Below are 17708 nucleotides of genomic sequence, written 5' to 3'. Positions count from 1 at the left end.
CAAAGGTAGTAGGCCTGAAATTACATTTGAAAATATACTTTTTAAAATAAAGCTTGTATAAAGCACTTTCATAAGTTTATTTCCCTTGTTTGTGTTTTGGTAAAAATATGCAGAAGGTTAGGATAGATAGAGACAACTTACAGGTAGAACAAAGTAGTTCTTCAGAAAAAAAAAAATATATATATATATGAGAAAGCAATCTGATTTTTGCAGCCTTAAATGTTTTGGAGAAGGAAACATTTGTGAGGAATGTAAATGCCCTTTGGAGAGTTTTTCCCAATAATTTTCTTTCGGATGAAGGGAAGAGAAAGATGTTCTCTCAAAAACATGCCTACTTTAAATAGACATTTCAGGATCACAAATTCGTGACCCATGCTTTATCTTGGTAACAAAATTACCAGCTGATAGATGAGATCTCCCATTTAAATTCTGTTGATTTTGGTGCTCTGGCTGTAGGCTGTGTTAACAATATTTTTTTTCAGATTTTGGTAACAGCAGCAATTATTTTAAAAACATAAAAGAATCAATAATAATGTAAATATATTCTCAGCAGAGGATTAAAAAATAACCAAATCCCATCACCTGCAGTCACACTCATACATGTGACAGCATCCTAAGGCCTAGCTCCATCTTGAAACATACAGGGCTATCTATCTCAACTCCAAGTGTGTTGCCTTTTAAGCAAGGCAAACACCCTGATTCAAGGAACAGCACGGTGGCCAGCACCCTTGGCCATTCGGTCCATTACCCACAGACACCAATTTGATGGATGGTGTTTATTGCTGGAGAATTTGACATTTTATAACCTAGGGTCACTGTGTTACTCCCATCTGCTTTCATCACAGCTAGGTGCTATTGGCTAATTACAGGGGGCATTACCATACACTGTAGAGGAGGGGGGTGACTATCTTTATATCCGTTTATATCCGTTACATCCCGATATCTTCCGAACGCCAGACCCTGCTTCAACAAAAGTGTTCAACTATTCCATAACTGAAAGGTTTCAGTGATTGAAAGTCTTTTAATTTTGATCTAAATTTATTCCTGGCTACTTCATATCCATTTGCTTTCATGACAACATTACAGTTTGGCTTACAATTCTTTATTCTTTGCAGGTGCAGGTCATAGAATATTCACCTCTCTTTTTTTTAGTTGTCAACCTCTGATTTTTTAAGCTGCTTCTAGTTTATGGGCAGCTCTAGTGCACTTTCCATTCTGGAGCTTGAGTTCCTACTGTGCAAGGAGCTGATGCTCATACAATTGCTTAGTAAGTCAAATACCCAGCTGTGAAAGGAACTGAGCAAGATGAGACAACATTACAGCTATAACTTGCAAAACCTCATTACAACTACTGCAAGCCTGCAACCCAGCCCCTGTGCAGAAGAACCCTGTGAAGACATCATTTCACACTTGGAACTATGCCCATTGCTTCCCTCCCTTAAGCTCCTCAAATCAACCAAGTGCCATTTCACAGGCTGAAGATTTCCTCATGAGATTTGTAATGTTTAATATGAACTTAGCCTGCTCTTCTATATATCAGAACTCATTTCTTTTCACCAAGCTAGCCATATATGAAGAACAATACCTTATGTTTTGTTAAATTGTTTCTTCCATAAAGCTGTATTGTCTTGGTTGGTACAGTTTGATCTCCTGTTAAGTTACTATTAAACTGTGTGTCCAAATTTCCATTTGAATTTGTCTATCTCTCATTGGTTTTTCTTCTGCCTTTCTTCTTTAGATAAATGTCCAGCATTTTCTGCTGCCTTGAGATATTTATACACTTCAATCAAGCTATTTTTTTTTTTTTTGCTCTTCTTTTTTGATAAACTAAGCAGATTAAGCTCTTAAAGTCTCTTACTAGAAGCAAATTTCCCTAACTCTCAGGTCATGGTTTAGTGGCGTTGCTCAGTACCTTTCCAAATGCTTTAATGTCCTTTTAAAACTTGGACATGGAATTTGATGCAACATCCCAGAACTGGTCTCATTAATATCGTATAAAATAATAAGTGACCTTCATGCTTCTACTCACTCTTTCAATCTTTCCACACCACTGGATAACACAGTAGTTCAGTGAGAACTTTACCACAACTGTGCTGAGTTGTTTGAGGAATTCTGAATCTTTCTTCACTGCTTTCTCCAGCTCTGCCCATGTTCACAGTTCATACATTTCTTAATATCCTTCCTCTACTCGTTTTAAACTCTTCTACTTAAATGAGCTGACTTTAGGAAAGAGTTTGTTTTCTTCACATCATCAGAATTTATGTCTCCGTCAATTCATTTTGCATTTCTTAGTTTTAAACCATCAATTGCTTTGCATTTTCTTTACAGATGGCATTAGTGAACACCATTCTTTCTTTCATTTAGCTTTCTTTCTGAAATTTAGGATGTGGTAGCTGATCAAGAGAAGCTGCATCTTGTCTGTGTCAGGCTGTTTCTTACTAACATTTATATCCCACTTGAAATATCTTCAGCTTGACCTAACAGTTTCTGATTCAAATATGACCTTTTGTAAGCAAAGCATTTAGGATCGTTTCCTATCTCAGTGATTGAAATTCCAACTTGACAGGCTTCAAGGAATTGATGCAAAGCTCATCTGTCCTCAGATTTAGGTGAAAAAAAAGTTAATGGAGAGAATAGACCAGAGGCAGGAGTAATAATAGTCCTTGTGATTCTAATTTTCTGACCTTGTCTGGTTTTGTGTGACAGCTTATTTCAAACTAAAATTTTTACCCTAAGTTTTGATGGTGTAAATTTGTCTGGTCACAAATCAGTTTTTAATGATTCTTTTGATATTTTCAATTTTTTTCTTGATTCTTTTCCACAACTTCAGTTATCAAATTTCTTTTCAATTGTTTTTGAAGGCTTAGGTTACATTTTAAAGATGTTTGGGATACATCCAGGAAACTGAAGTCAAGTACTGTTCTATCTGAAACTGGAAAATAGTATAAATCCTTACAACTGTTAGTAATATTTGCCAATAGCTCACAGGAACAACTCAGAATCACTACCAGGGAGAACATCTTGTTGGTAAATTTTCCTCATAAAATATGAACAGAACAGAAGACTGTGAGGTTATAATCTCCCTACAATAAAAGACTTCAGCAAAGTCAAGCTTCTACCTCTGAAAAGAGTGTACACCTTTCTTTCTCAGCAACTTAAAGTCACATAATGACTTTATACTAAACACAAGGCCGTTGCACCTTGCTGATATTAAAATTCTTGCTGATATTAAATTCCTATAATTCTGCCTGTTAGAAAATGCATGTACAAATTCTTTAAAGAACTGTGACAGGTCAGAATGAATTCCCTCTGGAGGCACGCAAAGGCATTCCTTATGCAATAGTTGTGTATCAAGGACAAAGCTATGTGCATTATTAACACTAAAAGAAGCTCAATTCTTAGTTCATGGAAGGAGTTTACCCTCCTGTAACCCCTTAGCCAGAGGCCTAGCTTTCAGAGGCAGTGTGCAATAAAAATGAAGAGCCCTTACTATGCAGAGTAAATTTTTATATTAATCTGGAAATTGAAAATCCCTTTTTAAAAGCCACTGCTTTACTCGGGTTTTACTACATTACTGAGTCCAGCTCCTTTATAAATAGATGAATATTCCACAAGTCAGCTTGGATTGATGAAAGTTTTGTTTGTCCAATAGTATTCATGAAATACAAGTTTACAATAAAAGTTAAATCAAAAGGGCAGAATTCTACAGAACTCAACCAGCTGTTACTCATTACACCCCAAGCTTAGTAAAAGGGAAAACATTCCTTGAAGAAATATTTAGTTACAAATTGCAGCTGACTTTTGTTTATTCAAAAGTTGTATCTTTTCATAAACAGCCATTAAATTATACAAGATATTCTGACACTTAAAATTGACTAATAAAAGCAAATATTAATGATGCCATCATATGAAAAGGTAAATTTCACTTTGATAAAATCCATTGTCACAGCAATTACTATCTTTGCCAGTCAGCATTAGTTACCTAAGTACTTTATTCCATGACAAAGCAAGAACTACAATGAGCAAAGATTTACAAAAAGTTCAGTGAAGTAAAAAAAGAGCAAAGAAACCTTCCTTTCCAGAAAATGAAATTCAAGCTTTCTATATTTGTGTTCAGGATAATTTATGTATATTAAGAATAAAAATATAGGATTGTATATCCTGTAGTATAGAAATTTTATATACCTACAGAATATATATATATTCCTTATAGAAGACTACTAAAAAGAAATCTAAGTGTTTAAGTGTACGTACTAAGTGTATACTCACAGTAACTTGATTCTCCCCCTTCCAAGTTGATAATACCTAGCAAAGGGTAATCTGACCCTTGTATTTATTTGCTTTATAGACATTAGTGATGTTTTACAGAAACTTTTATCACTACAGGTTGTAATAATGTGATGAATCTGATCAATTCAGAATGATTGATAATGGAAATTATGTCAATAGGATAATTTCAAACTGAACTGTAAAAAGAAAAAGTTGAATACTTTTCAGAAACAGAAATACATTCTGCAGCTATGGGAACAAATGAAGAACTAGGCTAGCTATTGAAGGAGAGTAAGGAAACATTTTTTACTGAAAGAGATACCAAAATATTCAAAACAATTTAGAAATACCCAACAATATAACAATTTATAAACAATTTAAGAACATACAAATCAACTTACACACTGAATAGAATAAACACTAGCTAAGCAAATAAACTCGAGGATAAGATTTAATTTTCTGATTTAATATTGCAACTAAAAATACTTAATTTCCATTTTTAATTTAAATATGAGCAAACCATTGCATTCGATAGGCTACTATGTTAATATTCTATGTGTGCCCAAATTTGTAACTCTAAAGGACTAATAAGAATTCTTTATTTAATATAATAAATCCAAATGTCAAATTTGAAGATAAAATTTTAGCAGACCTTCTGAATGGAAGTTTCTATAAAACTGTAACTTTTAACATCCTGAGTAAAAGAGTCTTTAATATAAAGAAATTACATTCTCTCTCTGCGCTCCACATGGTCTCTGCATATATTCCTGTATGGAATTTTTCTATTTTGATATTCCATCCATGGTTAAGAAACAAAGCTTAGCATGGGTTTTTTATGAATCAGAAAATTCCTAGAGGCTTTATATTACTCCCTGTGTTTACATTTAAACAAAAGCATATTTAAGTAGTTCTAAAAGAGTGAATTGATATGGAGACAATGAATTGGGAAAGAGATTTAAGTCCTTCTGTAACAGACTTTTGACTTGAATTCAGCACAAACATACAAAGCTCTTTATCTTTTTTGAGACTCCAAAAGCCACAAATAGTTTCAATTGCACCGTGTATCAAAATGTTATTCAAAATTAATGTATTTTCTGACTAGACAGCACTCAAGTGTTCCACTAAACAAAGATTTTTCCTTTGGGTTCCATGGCTGATCACAGTGCCACTACTCTGCTCTCTTAGCATGTGCAGAACACACTTTAGAATGTCAGTGGGAGTTCTGCATGTATATGAAGAGGAAGCTATAGCAGATGGAATTTCTCATGCCTCCCTGAGAAGAAAAGCTTGTCCTAAAATAGTTTCTTCAGTAAGTTGTTAGGGTTTGGGGGTTTTTTTTGGTATTTTTTACCCACTGTAGCAGTAACTTTTGTTTTAATAGAAAATTAAACTCTAGGACAATGTTAAAGAATACCACCTGCCAAAAGACTGACCTGTTTTATTATGATTACATATCAATATAAAACATGGTGATAGTAGTACTATTCTAATCAAGATCCTTAGTATTTCTTTTTTTTCTGATCCAGTCTTCTATTACAGTACACACAGTTAAAATAGATCAGTCTCAGAATAGACTCCAAAATATGACATTCCACATACACAGCTACTTCTGTAGATGACGTTATTTAATGCTGTGATAATGGTATTGATTACTGCTGACTGAAAGTGATATTAATCTTCAGAAGTTCTGAGGAGGAAGTAACCAGTAACTGTGCAGCATAGCAGAATAAGATTTATATATTAAATGACAGATATAGAAGGAACTTACTGTTTCAATCTCTTTGCTACTGCTATTTTTGAAGCATTAACCAACTTGAAAGACTATCTTAACTTTCCTGTTTTCCTGTTCCTACAAAAATGAACTATGATTGACTAAATAAAATTAAAGTTTCGCTAGCAAAACTTCTAACAAATTTTTGTTTGTTTGTTTGTTTTTCCTTGCTTTTAGCTTGGTAGCCACGAAGGAAACAGACAGTGCAAGATCTCGTAGCATGCCAATGTCACCCTCCGATTTCCTGGATAAGCTAATGGGTAGGATGTCAGGCTATGATGCGAGGATCAGACCAAATTTCAAAGGTAATTTCAAAACTAAACTTTCAGGTTTTCAGTATGTCAGTATTACTGCTCACAAAAATGCAATTTCTGAAAGAAATACGAAAACTAAGATGTACATTCACTAAAAAGAAAAAAAGAGGTGCCTTCTTTTGCCTTTCTTTTGTATGCATGGCAGTTCATTTCAGTAGCAATACACTCTACACCTGCCACTTTCACAGCTGCCCAATTGCAGGCCTTTCATAAATACACCTTATCCTTAGATTTGAGTTGTCTAATAAGGTTTGCTGGTTTCTTTCCTTTCCTGAAATGCTTACTGATGGATTCAGATTCCCACCTTGGATTGCCATAGCATGAAACAATATGGAAAGCAAGTTCTGTGAAAGATTGTCCAAATCTTATCTGTCTGGTTCTAAAGAGTGTGTTAATGACATCGACCACCAAATTCAGGGCAGCTTATTTTAGTTACCAATTCTACCACCAAATTATATTCCTCACTCCTGGGTCCCATTAGTGCCTTGAAATGCCAAAAGGACCATCCTTCCTCCTGTTATTTTCCCTGTCCCCATTTTCCACAGAAATTTCAAGTTCTCAATATATGAAATTTTGTCTTGGCATGTGCCTTTTATGCACTTATCACAAAGGAGATACAATTAAAACAAAGCAGATTCAAAGACTGAGACAGCAAAGTTTGCAAATGTAATAATGACTGTGTCTTCTGAGGATTTTAGCATATTATCCAGACTCAGGAACATTAGAGTATTTAATGAAGGATTACACAAAACATATTTTTAATATGAATATGCGAAGTATCATACAGACAAACACCATCCATTCTAACTTTTGTACTCTGGGAAGTTTAGGTAAATTTGACTATTCTTTTTTTTGAAAACAAGGAGTTCCAGTCTGATAGTGGAACCATATTTAACTCTATTACTGAATCTTTAAACTTCTTTAAATTACCCAGAATATAAATAATGTTTTGAAAGAATAAACCTATTGTGATTAAAAATTATATTATTCTTACTTTTCCTTAGTTGCTTTCTCCTATGCCTATCTTCCTGAGTCCAAGAGGTTCTCTTAGCTCTAACATTTCACTATAAGGCTTTACTCCATGTTTACTACAAAAATTTTCCTTCAAGCTGGCAGTGCTTTCTCCTCTAAGTCATCTGTCACTGCCTTTCCATCTTAATTCTTATTCAGCAAGAAATGTTATAATTTTTTGACATCTCCAAGTTCCAGAAACTCAAGTGGTTTTGACTCTTAAGCCACTGCTGTATGCTGGTTTTACCAGAATTTGACCAGTCTGATTCATAAGGACCATGTAAGAGATTTGTCAGATTACTTTCTCATCAGCAAACCATAAACACTCAGTTGTGTATATATAAACTTTTTACCCAGGGTTTACTGCAGCTGAAAATACTTTTCTCTTTTTAAGTTAGTGATGCTGATATTTCTCAGGAAATTATAAACGTGCATTGGAATTTCCAACACATCTCTATATGATTTGGGGTTTGAATTTTATAGTTTGTCATGGACAGCATCCAATCACAATCTTCTGGTGAGGCAACAGTGAAGAACAGGCAGATGGTTTAGAGATTGCAAAATTAAATGCAGTACTTGAAAGTATAATTCAAAGGATTTAGGGCCTTGTTTTGTAACTATTGTAACTTAAAGAGACAAAACCTAATTTGACGTTGTTCCTTTTCAAAAAGTGCACATTCTAAATCTTCTGGACAGCTATGCAGCTTGAACAGATCTGCCCAGAATGATTCAGACCTACCACTAAGAATAAGTATCTCCTTAAGTGACTTTGCCACTTTTTGGTTAGTTTTATTACTCCTACAACAAGTGCTGGGGCTTAATGCCTTTTTGAGGTTTTAAACTGATTATAGTTTTAAAGAAAGAGAATCAGGACTAATAAGATAACTCAGACATTAATTTAAATAATTTTTTGTTCCAGTAAAATTTCTATGCAGGCAATATTTTTAATGACCAATTTTATTTATAATTAATCTTGGTCAAGAAGGCGAAATTATATATTCTGTCTGTGTGTTCTGCTTTTGGATATTGAATCTGCACATGAATTCTTGTTCAAAAACCATAATAGAGAATACATGGTATTTATTCAGCTATGGAATACAACAGGAAATTGAAAATTATTGTAAAAGCTTTGTTCCAGTTGCAATTTTTTTTTTAGTGTTATAGATTAATGTTATATTTTTAAGGTTACATAGCAAGGTGCTTTTACTCAGTGTCCACATTGCAGACAATATCCATTCCTGCAAATATGCAAAATACTTTATTGTCTTTCAAATTTGAACACAATTATGTAACCTAGGTATAAAAACTTTAAATATTAAAGTAAAAATTTGAGCATTTGTATAGGAAAATTCAAAGTGTTACTTGCCCTGCTATTGGCAAGCATTTTTCAGCAATCGTTAGTTTAGAAGCTTTGAAAGCCAGGACTTAATTGAAAAAAAATTAGTTTAGTAACATATGTTCTTCTCATCTCTTCTGGAAGCTGTTCATATTTTTGGTCTTTTCATTATTTTTTGGCAAAACCTTTGTGTTTTGGAATATGAAAAAGTATAATTTTGTTTCCTTTAAATTTGTTTATTATTTTACTGATTTTATTGCCAAGTGATGTGGAGAAGTATTACTTCTGTTTGATCTTTGCAAATATGTACATTTGCAGATTACTACCTACTATGTACCTTTTCCGGTGTGAAGGGTTCTCTTCCACTTCAGCTGGTTTTGTGTGGCAGCTTTTTATAGAATTTTTAATCCTTTTTGACTTTTTGATGTATTTCTGCCTAGCATATAGATATATTAATCTATGAAATATATTTATATATAATATTAATATGTATCTCTTAATCATAAAAGTTCTCTTTATTTCTGTCAGTTTGGCTAGTACAGAGGTAAGGTTTGCAGGGATATAGTTCATATTCATGTCCCCCACCATCATACCTGAAATCTGTGGGGTTTTTTTAATTCAAGTTATACTGGATGGACATGGTACACATTTCCACTGATTAGAAAAGTGACACAGGTGATAGCTGACTCACAGTGAATTGTATTTCCACAATTCTGAAAAGATTTTTCTAATGGCTGGATTTATATCACCTCAGCCAGTCAGTTTGCTCCTGTTCACTTGGTCTGAAATGTCTTCTACAGTCCTCATACAAAATTCCAGCAGAATGGCTCTAGTATTTGACACAGCCCGCAACTGGAGACAAATGCTGCTACAAAGACTTCATTTGGTTTTTCTACTCTGACCTTCTTCACTTCCATGGATACTTTCATACCTTAATCATCTTCTTTCAGCTTTCAGATCTTGGCAGGATTCTATTTTTAACGCCTTGTAGATAGCGATCATTGTTAGCTGTTCTGTCTCTAGTGAGTTTTAGCTCTATTTCTTTTCTGCTTCTCTTTAATCTATGTTCAGCTTGCCTGAATTCCTGTGTTCAAATATGACTTCCAGCTTTTACAGCTTCTCATTCGTGATTCTTTTTGACCATGTTTTGGGAAGTTCATTTTTACTCTCAGCACAGTGTCTTTGAGTTAACTCTAGAACATTTGCAGGCTACTTTTAGCTTCTACTTTTGTGCTCCTTTTAACTAGCTATTAACTATTTTACTGTAATTTGAAATTAGGCATCAGCACTGGAGTGACTTAGAGCTTTTTCTTAATAAAAACAACTATGTTGATAAAAGCAAACTTGTATTTCAAAGTATAGTACTATTTTAAGCAAGATAGCATCACATCAAATTTGAAAAGATGGCAGGTACTACAACGTGGAAGTGTTTGAAAGAAAAGCTGCCTTGCAAACAAATGGGCAAGAGGAACAATTTTCTCCCTGGCGGTTTTTAGTGACTCTGCCCATCTCTGCTTTTCCTTTTCCCCTTGATCCTTTTCAGGAGTTGAGCACGTAAAGCTTTTACTGAATTCTCAGAAGTACAGGATATACTCAACAACTCTAAATAATTAACTGTGTACCAAAGTGACTGCAAGTGCTACCTCCTTACCTGAGAATTCTGTTCCATAGGTGTAGTCTCGGGTATTGCCAAGACTGAAGTACGTGTAGAAGTGGTTTGTTAGAACTGCTGCACAGAACAATTTTTGTTGTCAGGAAAGAAAGCTGGGTGTTCCAAATTCTGTCATACTGGGCAGAACTTTTAATGGACATTCTGCTTCTTCAAGTATTTAATGTGAAATTTATTGGCTATGTTAGATTTTGCTAGTTGCAAATCACTAGTAGAGGCAGAGCAGTTTCTTTCTACAGTGATACTAAAAAAGAGATATTACATAAAGGTTTATAAGACCAGTCTTCCTATTCCAGATACAGAGCTCTCATCGTTAGACTGCTTACAACTACAAAAACAATCCAGGTTCTCCAGTGCTAAACTGGCTTATTGATATAAGAATATTGAGTTGTAGAAAAGTAACAAAAAAACTTGAGATGGAGAAACCTTGTTTCTATTGGACACAGATTGAAATTGATAAGGAATAATGGAAAAATTAGCATGGTTTTCCATAATGACATTTTTAAAGAGACTTCTAGAAAATAATTTAAACCCTTTTCCATTAAGAGGCAATTAATTGTTCAGTTATCATAATGACTTCTCTGCCACTACTGATACTTCAAAGTGCAAGATAAGACAAAACAACAGTTGACTGAGACCCATAGTAACAAAGGATTCAGTTTTAAATGGACTCCTAAACATTTTTTTAATTTAAGAAAAATGGGAATAGAATCTAAATGACTTTGTAAGCACTAGAGATAAGAGCAGCAATAATCTATTTATTTTGCCAGTTATGCAGATAACATTGAAAGTAGAAGCTGCCTTGGGTGCAGAAAGTCATTTTTCCCCATAATTGTTGTGAGAAGTGACATGCATTCTCACTGACATACACACAAAATATTTTACTATATATTTTAAATGGAATGTTGTTTTTTTTTTCTTTTTGTATAGAAGAATGTGTGCAGGTTTATACTGAACTCTGTTGCTGTTTGCTATGGGTTTTTTAATTGCTAAACTTGGCCAGATAAGTAGTGTGCCTTTGAGAAAAATCAAAAAGAAAATTATTAAAAACCATTAAATTTAATCATGCATTAAATTAGTTGTGAATGCAGCATTATTTCTTCCAAAGTCAATAAATATTGTTCATTAATGGTTTATATTGAATAATCAATCAATAAGCAATAATTCTGGAACAGGGACTGGTGAGGGTTTTTTTTCTGTTTTGCAGGTCCTCCAGTTAATGTCACATGCAACATATTTATAAACAGCTTTGGATCCATTGCAGAGACAACCATGGTAAGATATTTTAACTTAATCAATGTTTGAAGTTAAATATGTTCCATAAGCTCTAAAGCTAGCTTCTCTTCACCTGGAACTAAGCAAAAAAGGAAATCCACTTCTGAGAATGGAAAGTGAGAATTCCTAATTTGGCAATTGATTTTTTCTAACAAAAATTTCATCATTATACCATCACACACAAGTAAAAGTAAAGCCAAGGGTAGAAGGTGTTGTTTTTATTATTTCTCCCTAAGTTTTATTTGTCAATTCCTATGAAATAATTATTAGACAGTTACTGGTTTCTATAATGGTCCACCTTTTTAACCTCAAAAGTGCTAATTCATTAAGCCACTTTGTTGATAACATTTTTTAATTTCATCATATACAGTGCATATGGAGATATATACTTTATTTGAAAAGTCCTTCTTCCATAGAGTTGTTGCTCCGAAATAATAGAGTGACTAAAACTTTGAACTGCTATATAAATTTGGAATAAAAAGAAGAGTATTGCATGCTTTTGTACATACACTTAAAATTTGTCTACTAAAGAAAGAGAGATGATACAGAACAAGATGATAAAATTTTGACAGAATAAGTCAGAGTGTAAAGGTAACAGAACTAGATATTAAACTGTGAATTGATGAAAACCCCCAGGATAATCTCACTAAAAAGGTGAGACATATGCTAGTAAATTGGACTACAGGTATAATCACTAAAATTTAGTGAGGGAGACATTTGAATTCCTTCCCTCTACAAGTGTTTTACATTTTTTTGAAGACAGTTAAAAATACCTCTTTGAAAACAGTTACATAGTAATTTTGGGGCAGAGAGGGCTAAAATACAGAGAGATGACAGAACAGTTGTGGGAGTTTGTAAGATCCAAATATAGAAAATACTCTGAAATCCCAACGATTTCAGGAGTCAGGAAATGTACTTGTAAAGACAGAACTGAATTGATATAGCAAAAAAAAAAACAAAAACAAACAAAAAACAACCCAAACAAACAAAAATCTACAAAAAAACCCTAATGTAACCAAGGACCTGTAGTCAGGAAAATAATAAGAAAAAGTCATGTAGTCAAATATTTATCCCCCTGTCTCCAAGAAGTATAACTGCCTGTTCTTTACCTACCTTGGAATATAGTAGTAGATGTTACTGAGAGAGACACATGGCTTTTCTTCAGATAGAAAATTACTTTAATTTGTATTTGGGGGCCTTTCCAGATTGTAAATCCCAAGCAGATTGACAGGGCATCCAGAGAGATTTATTCAGGTTCAATCAGAGGATTAAGCAATGCCCAGATGATTAGAATAGTGTTCCACAGCTACTTCCTAATGTCTGGATGAGTGAATCTGGTCCAAAAGAGGTGACAGACCACAAGGTCAGTAGAGTGCAAAGACCTAGCCGCTCAATTGCTATTTAAAGGATATATACTAAACTGGAGTTGTTAATACACAAAAATTGTCCTGAATTTGGGAAAAGGATGATCAAATTCACACCTCCAGTGTATTTTCTCACCAAAATCAGAGAATTATAAATATTTCCTTTCAGTGCAACTTAAGTTAAGTTAGTACAATATTTCTATTTTTTAATGAAAGTACATTCTGCTCAGTGTTACCTCAAAAGCAAATTGAAGCACTCAAGGTAGACAACGACCTGGTCTGTAACAAATAGTTCAAGGTAATGTCATATGTTACAGAAAATATCAGACCTGGTCAGAGCCCCAAGGTTTTTAATTCTCTTGTTTTTATGTATCCAAAACCTGGATATTTAAGCACAACCCTGACCTTCATGATGCTTCTTCTGTTCATAATGTATTCACTGATACAGCTCAAAACAGACTTCTACTTATTGTCAGCTGCTGATGACCTCCCAGAGACTCAAATCTTTCTTTGCAGAAAAACAAATGCTTTTGTTTAGACAGGACTTTCAATTGTGTGGTTTATTAGCTTTTCTTCTCCCTAACACAGATGGTGAAACTTCTAAAAAATATGAAAATCTTTCTACCTTTAAATGACAGTGAAAATAATCTTGCATTATTTAACAAACAGAATTTCTGCATGGTTTGACAAAAATCAATTCATTGCAGTTCAGAATGTCTTCAATTTTCACTATTTTATCAATTGAATTTACTGTATTAATTAATATTCAGGTACCTATGTTTTAACTCATTAGAACAAATTTTTAGACTCAAAAAGGACTTTTAAAGTCTTGATAAATAGTTCTTTTTTCAACCTGTAAACAGAACAGGTTAAGTAAGCAACGAGTGCAAAATAAAACCTGGTCACTGATACCTTGTATTTAAAACTAGCAGTTGATAATGGGATATGAATATAATCTACCAGCTTTAAATAAGTCCGAATACCTGGAGCCCTTGGCTCTGCTTGCATCCTTGGCTGTCACTGCAGTTGTCCCCTGGCAGTGTCAGTCTCTGTCCGGGCTTCCCGGGGTCTCTTGCTGATGACCAAAATCTTTGAGCTCCCTCTGCTGCCTCGGCTGTGCATAACAGAGTAAACAAGCGGAAAAACAAGGGGTTAAAAACAACCCTCGTCGCTTGCGCAGTGCCCTGGTGCCAATCTCACATCGCTGGGCTGAACAGCTCTCAGTAAGGACGAGGAGTGTGGCAGTGTGCAATGGAAGGGCAGTGTGTGTCTCTCGGGAAAGCACACTCTTTAAACCTTCTACACCTCCTCCAACAGCTCAGGAGAGGCAGACAAACCAAACAAGTAGCATAATTTGACTTACAGCTTGTCAACTCTATAAACTGATTCTTTCCCTTCCCTTCCCTTCCCTTCCCTTCCCTTCCCTTCCCTTCCCTTCCCTTCCCTTCCCTTCCCTTCCCTTCCCTTCCCTTCCCTTCCCTTCCCTTCCCTTCCCTTCCCTTCCCTTCCCTTCCCTTCCCTTCCCTTCCCTTCCCTTCCCTTCCCTTCCCTTCCCTTCCCTTCCCTTCCCTTCCCTTCCCTTCCCTTCCCTTCCCTTCCCTTCCCTTCCCTTCCCCCTGCTATTTCATATTCTTTCTCAAAATACAAATCAGACAGTTTACAGCAGGGAGAAGAATGCCACCTCTTGCCAGGAAGCTGTGGTTCTAATTTAACCTAGGTGATTTTAAGTGATCATATGAGCAATTTCATTTATGTCATCTCTGCTCTGACGAGGCAGGCAAAAAAGTAAACTACACAACTGAAAGCTCCCTAAAACAGACTTTTATCTTTGGCACTACATAGGATCCAGCCTCACCAATTTTTCTGTGTTATCAAGCTGAATGGTAGCACTAGATCTGTGCATGTCTCGATATCCACAAAGAACTTCTCACTCATCCTCTGAACAAGTAAAACTCATTGCTTCACACATATAAAGGAAAACCTAAGTTTCATAAATAACCAGTGTTTCATATTTTACAAGTTTCTGTTATTCTGGGATTTTACACAAAAGAATTTAGAAATCTGGAATAAAAGATTAAAAAATTGTGAAAGCCCAGAATAAAATTACTATTTCATTGTAACATATTTAATACAAATTAACATGTGAAGTTTTTCATTTGAGATAAATAGTAATGTACCTAAACACACATAACATTAAAAATCTGACAAATCATTTGGATTGCTTGGTCACGTAAATTAAATGTATACTGGCAATATGGGAACCATATACTACAGAAAAGCAAATACTTTTCTTACTGGTGCAGTGGAACTTAAATTTCAGCATTTATCACAATACCTTGAAAAGTTCCTCTAGAGAGCTTTTGTAGCTCAAGCTTGTATTCACACTGTATCTCCTAAGGCTAAAAGGTTTTGTGATCATTAAGAGAAGTGTCATATATATTGTGAACATATATGTTGTCATATATATGTTGTTGGTAATTGCCAAAAAAAAAGGAGAACAGATTATTCAGTCATACAGGGTCAGAATAATATCAGTGCCAACATTTTCAGCTGCAAATGTTCAGAGTCAGAATACTGAATACACAAAGCAATTAGTCTATTGGGTATGTAGTAGGCCATACCAAAATGTCTGCTTTTACTCTAGGAAAAGTGACTGATAAACTTGCTCAAGGTTTTCTGAGTTTTAAAGGTCAGGTACAACACTGACCTTAATGCAGATTTACAGCAATTTTTACTCAGTGTGTGTTAATACGCTTAGCATAATGCATGTGCTCAAAGTGCATTGAAGGGGACATCAAAGAGATGTGATGGCAAATAGCAACATGAAGACAATTAACACTGAATTACTTAATTTAATTTTAATTTTACACTCTTAATTAATCTAAATTAACAACTGAAAATCATATGTCTCTTATTTGGCCTTACCATGTTTTTGTGCAGGGGTATTTCTTGATTCGGTCTGAAAATAATTGAATGTTGATAGGAAGCACATTATAAATCTTTCTGTACTCCCCCCACTAATGAGATTATCTTGCATTTACAAATAAAATGAGCTTTTAAACCAGACAAACCCATTTTTAAGCCACCATAATTACTGTCCTTTAATGAGCCACAACTCTTGAATTTCTTTAGCTTTTGTTCTGTTGCACCTATTCTAGGTTGTCTTTCAATAGATTGCTTGGAAAAAATGTTCACTTATACACATTACAAACCTCAATGCTGAAGAGTTTCACCAGACATTTTTTCTCAAATTAATCATTTAGGCTACTGTTTCAAATACAAGGAAAGAGATGCCTTTTTTACTGAAAATACACTGGAAAAAAATAATTCCCTGTTTGACAATCAACTTCCTTCTAGCAAGACACAGAAAATGTTCTTGTACAAGTTTGGACATCAGATTATATAGCATCCTTTATTTTCATACACTGGCCTCTGCCACCCTGATCCCTGGGTCACAGAGTCAGGAGCAGACAGAGATTTTACCAATTCTAGTGGGTCTACAGCTGTCCAGTTTGTTACATGTCTGGACTAATCCAGGAAATCCTGTTGCTGAACCTGCATTCTAAGCAGAGAGATCATATTATCCTCCTGAGATACAGCACCTATTCCGTATTATAAGAAAACTCTGTAGGATGCAGCCAAAGTATGCTTCAAAAAACACAACTACACATTGTCGTGGTTTTAAAGCAGTAACTAAAAAATTACTAGAAAACTTACTTATTTCTTGCTGTGAGATATGGATTAGAACAAGAGCAAAACAGGCTTAAAACTTAAAAGGAATAAAGAAAGTTTATTAACAAAACTACAAGAATAAGAACACCAGAATAAACCTCCAGAAAACCCTTTTATCCCCCACTATCCACTATTCCCTTGTTCACATGACAACATAGAGACAAAAAACTTTGGAACTTTGGTGTTTAAAACAGTCCCAATTCCTGCTAGAGTCTTTTCATCAGTCTTTGAAGAGAAACAGAAGTCTTCTGCTAATTTATGGAGTTTCTCACGAGAAAACTATTTCTGTTATAGTTTTCTATTTCTCTGATGCCAGCTGCCTGGAAATCCTGCCATCAGCTCACTCCTCCCATTTCACATCACTCTGAGGTGTGTATGGGCCATGAGTCTAGGGATGCCATTTTTAAGGATGAGTTATTCAAAGGCAAAAGTCCTCTTCATCTGCCTCTGTGAGCTTCGCTGGAAAACAGTTTTCTCATTGCCCTCAAGGCCTCAAATCTTTGCTTCACTCTGTTCCAGCACCTCACTGTATCGCAATTACTCTACTTTTTGCTCAAAATCCACACTTTGAACACTCCATTCCTCCCAATATACTCTGTCATGAATTAAAGGAGGTTTTTTTTCAGAACACTATTGTCCATCTCCACAGCTTTTACAGAAAAATATTTCAGCTTATAAAGCATCTCCTTATTCTCTCTTTCCCATCTAAAACTTAACTCTCTTCTTCACTGTCTTCTTCATGTTGATTGTCTCTTTCTCTCTCTCTCTGAGAAAAAAGAGTAATCTGTACGTTTTATCCAGGCAGTAAAAGAATTAAAGTCTTGGAAAGCTGCAGATGTTCATGGTGTCAGGTTTCAGTCCAGCAGCAGAAACTACAAACCAAGCCAGGCCGGCCGGCTCAGTTTCTCCCCCCTCTCCCCCGCCCTCTGCGGCCTTGTCCGGCCTGGAGAGGGGGGAGGAGGCCAAG

The 17708-nt window shown here is 34.9% G+C and overlaps 1 protein-coding gene across 2 annotated transcripts in view; it reads left to right on the top strand.

The window, feature by feature from the left end:
• Window positions 1-17708, top strand: part of GLRA3 (glycine receptor alpha 3) — an 82515-nt gene that overhangs the window by 15498 nt on the left and 49309 nt on the right. For both annotated transcript variants that reach the window (XM_058839074.1, XM_058839073.1), the window contains exons 2-3: window positions 6218-6345; window positions 11578-11645. In XM_058839074.1, the coding sequence (XP_058695057.1) occupies window positions 6218-6345; window positions 11578-11645 (196 nt within the window). The remainder of the gene's footprint in view (window positions 1-6217; window positions 6346-11577; window positions 11646-17708) is intronic.

This window comes from Poecile atricapillus, chromosome 4, assembly GCF_030490865.1.
Source record: "Poecile atricapillus isolate bPoeAtr1 chromosome 4, bPoeAtr1.hap1, whole genome shotgun sequence".
Classification (NCBI taxonomy): domain Eukaryota; kingdom Metazoa; phylum Chordata; class Aves; order Passeriformes; family Paridae; genus Poecile; species Poecile atricapillus.
The sequence above is the reverse complement of the archived record's forward strand: the minus strand, read 5'-3'. Positions and strand labels throughout refer to the sequence as shown.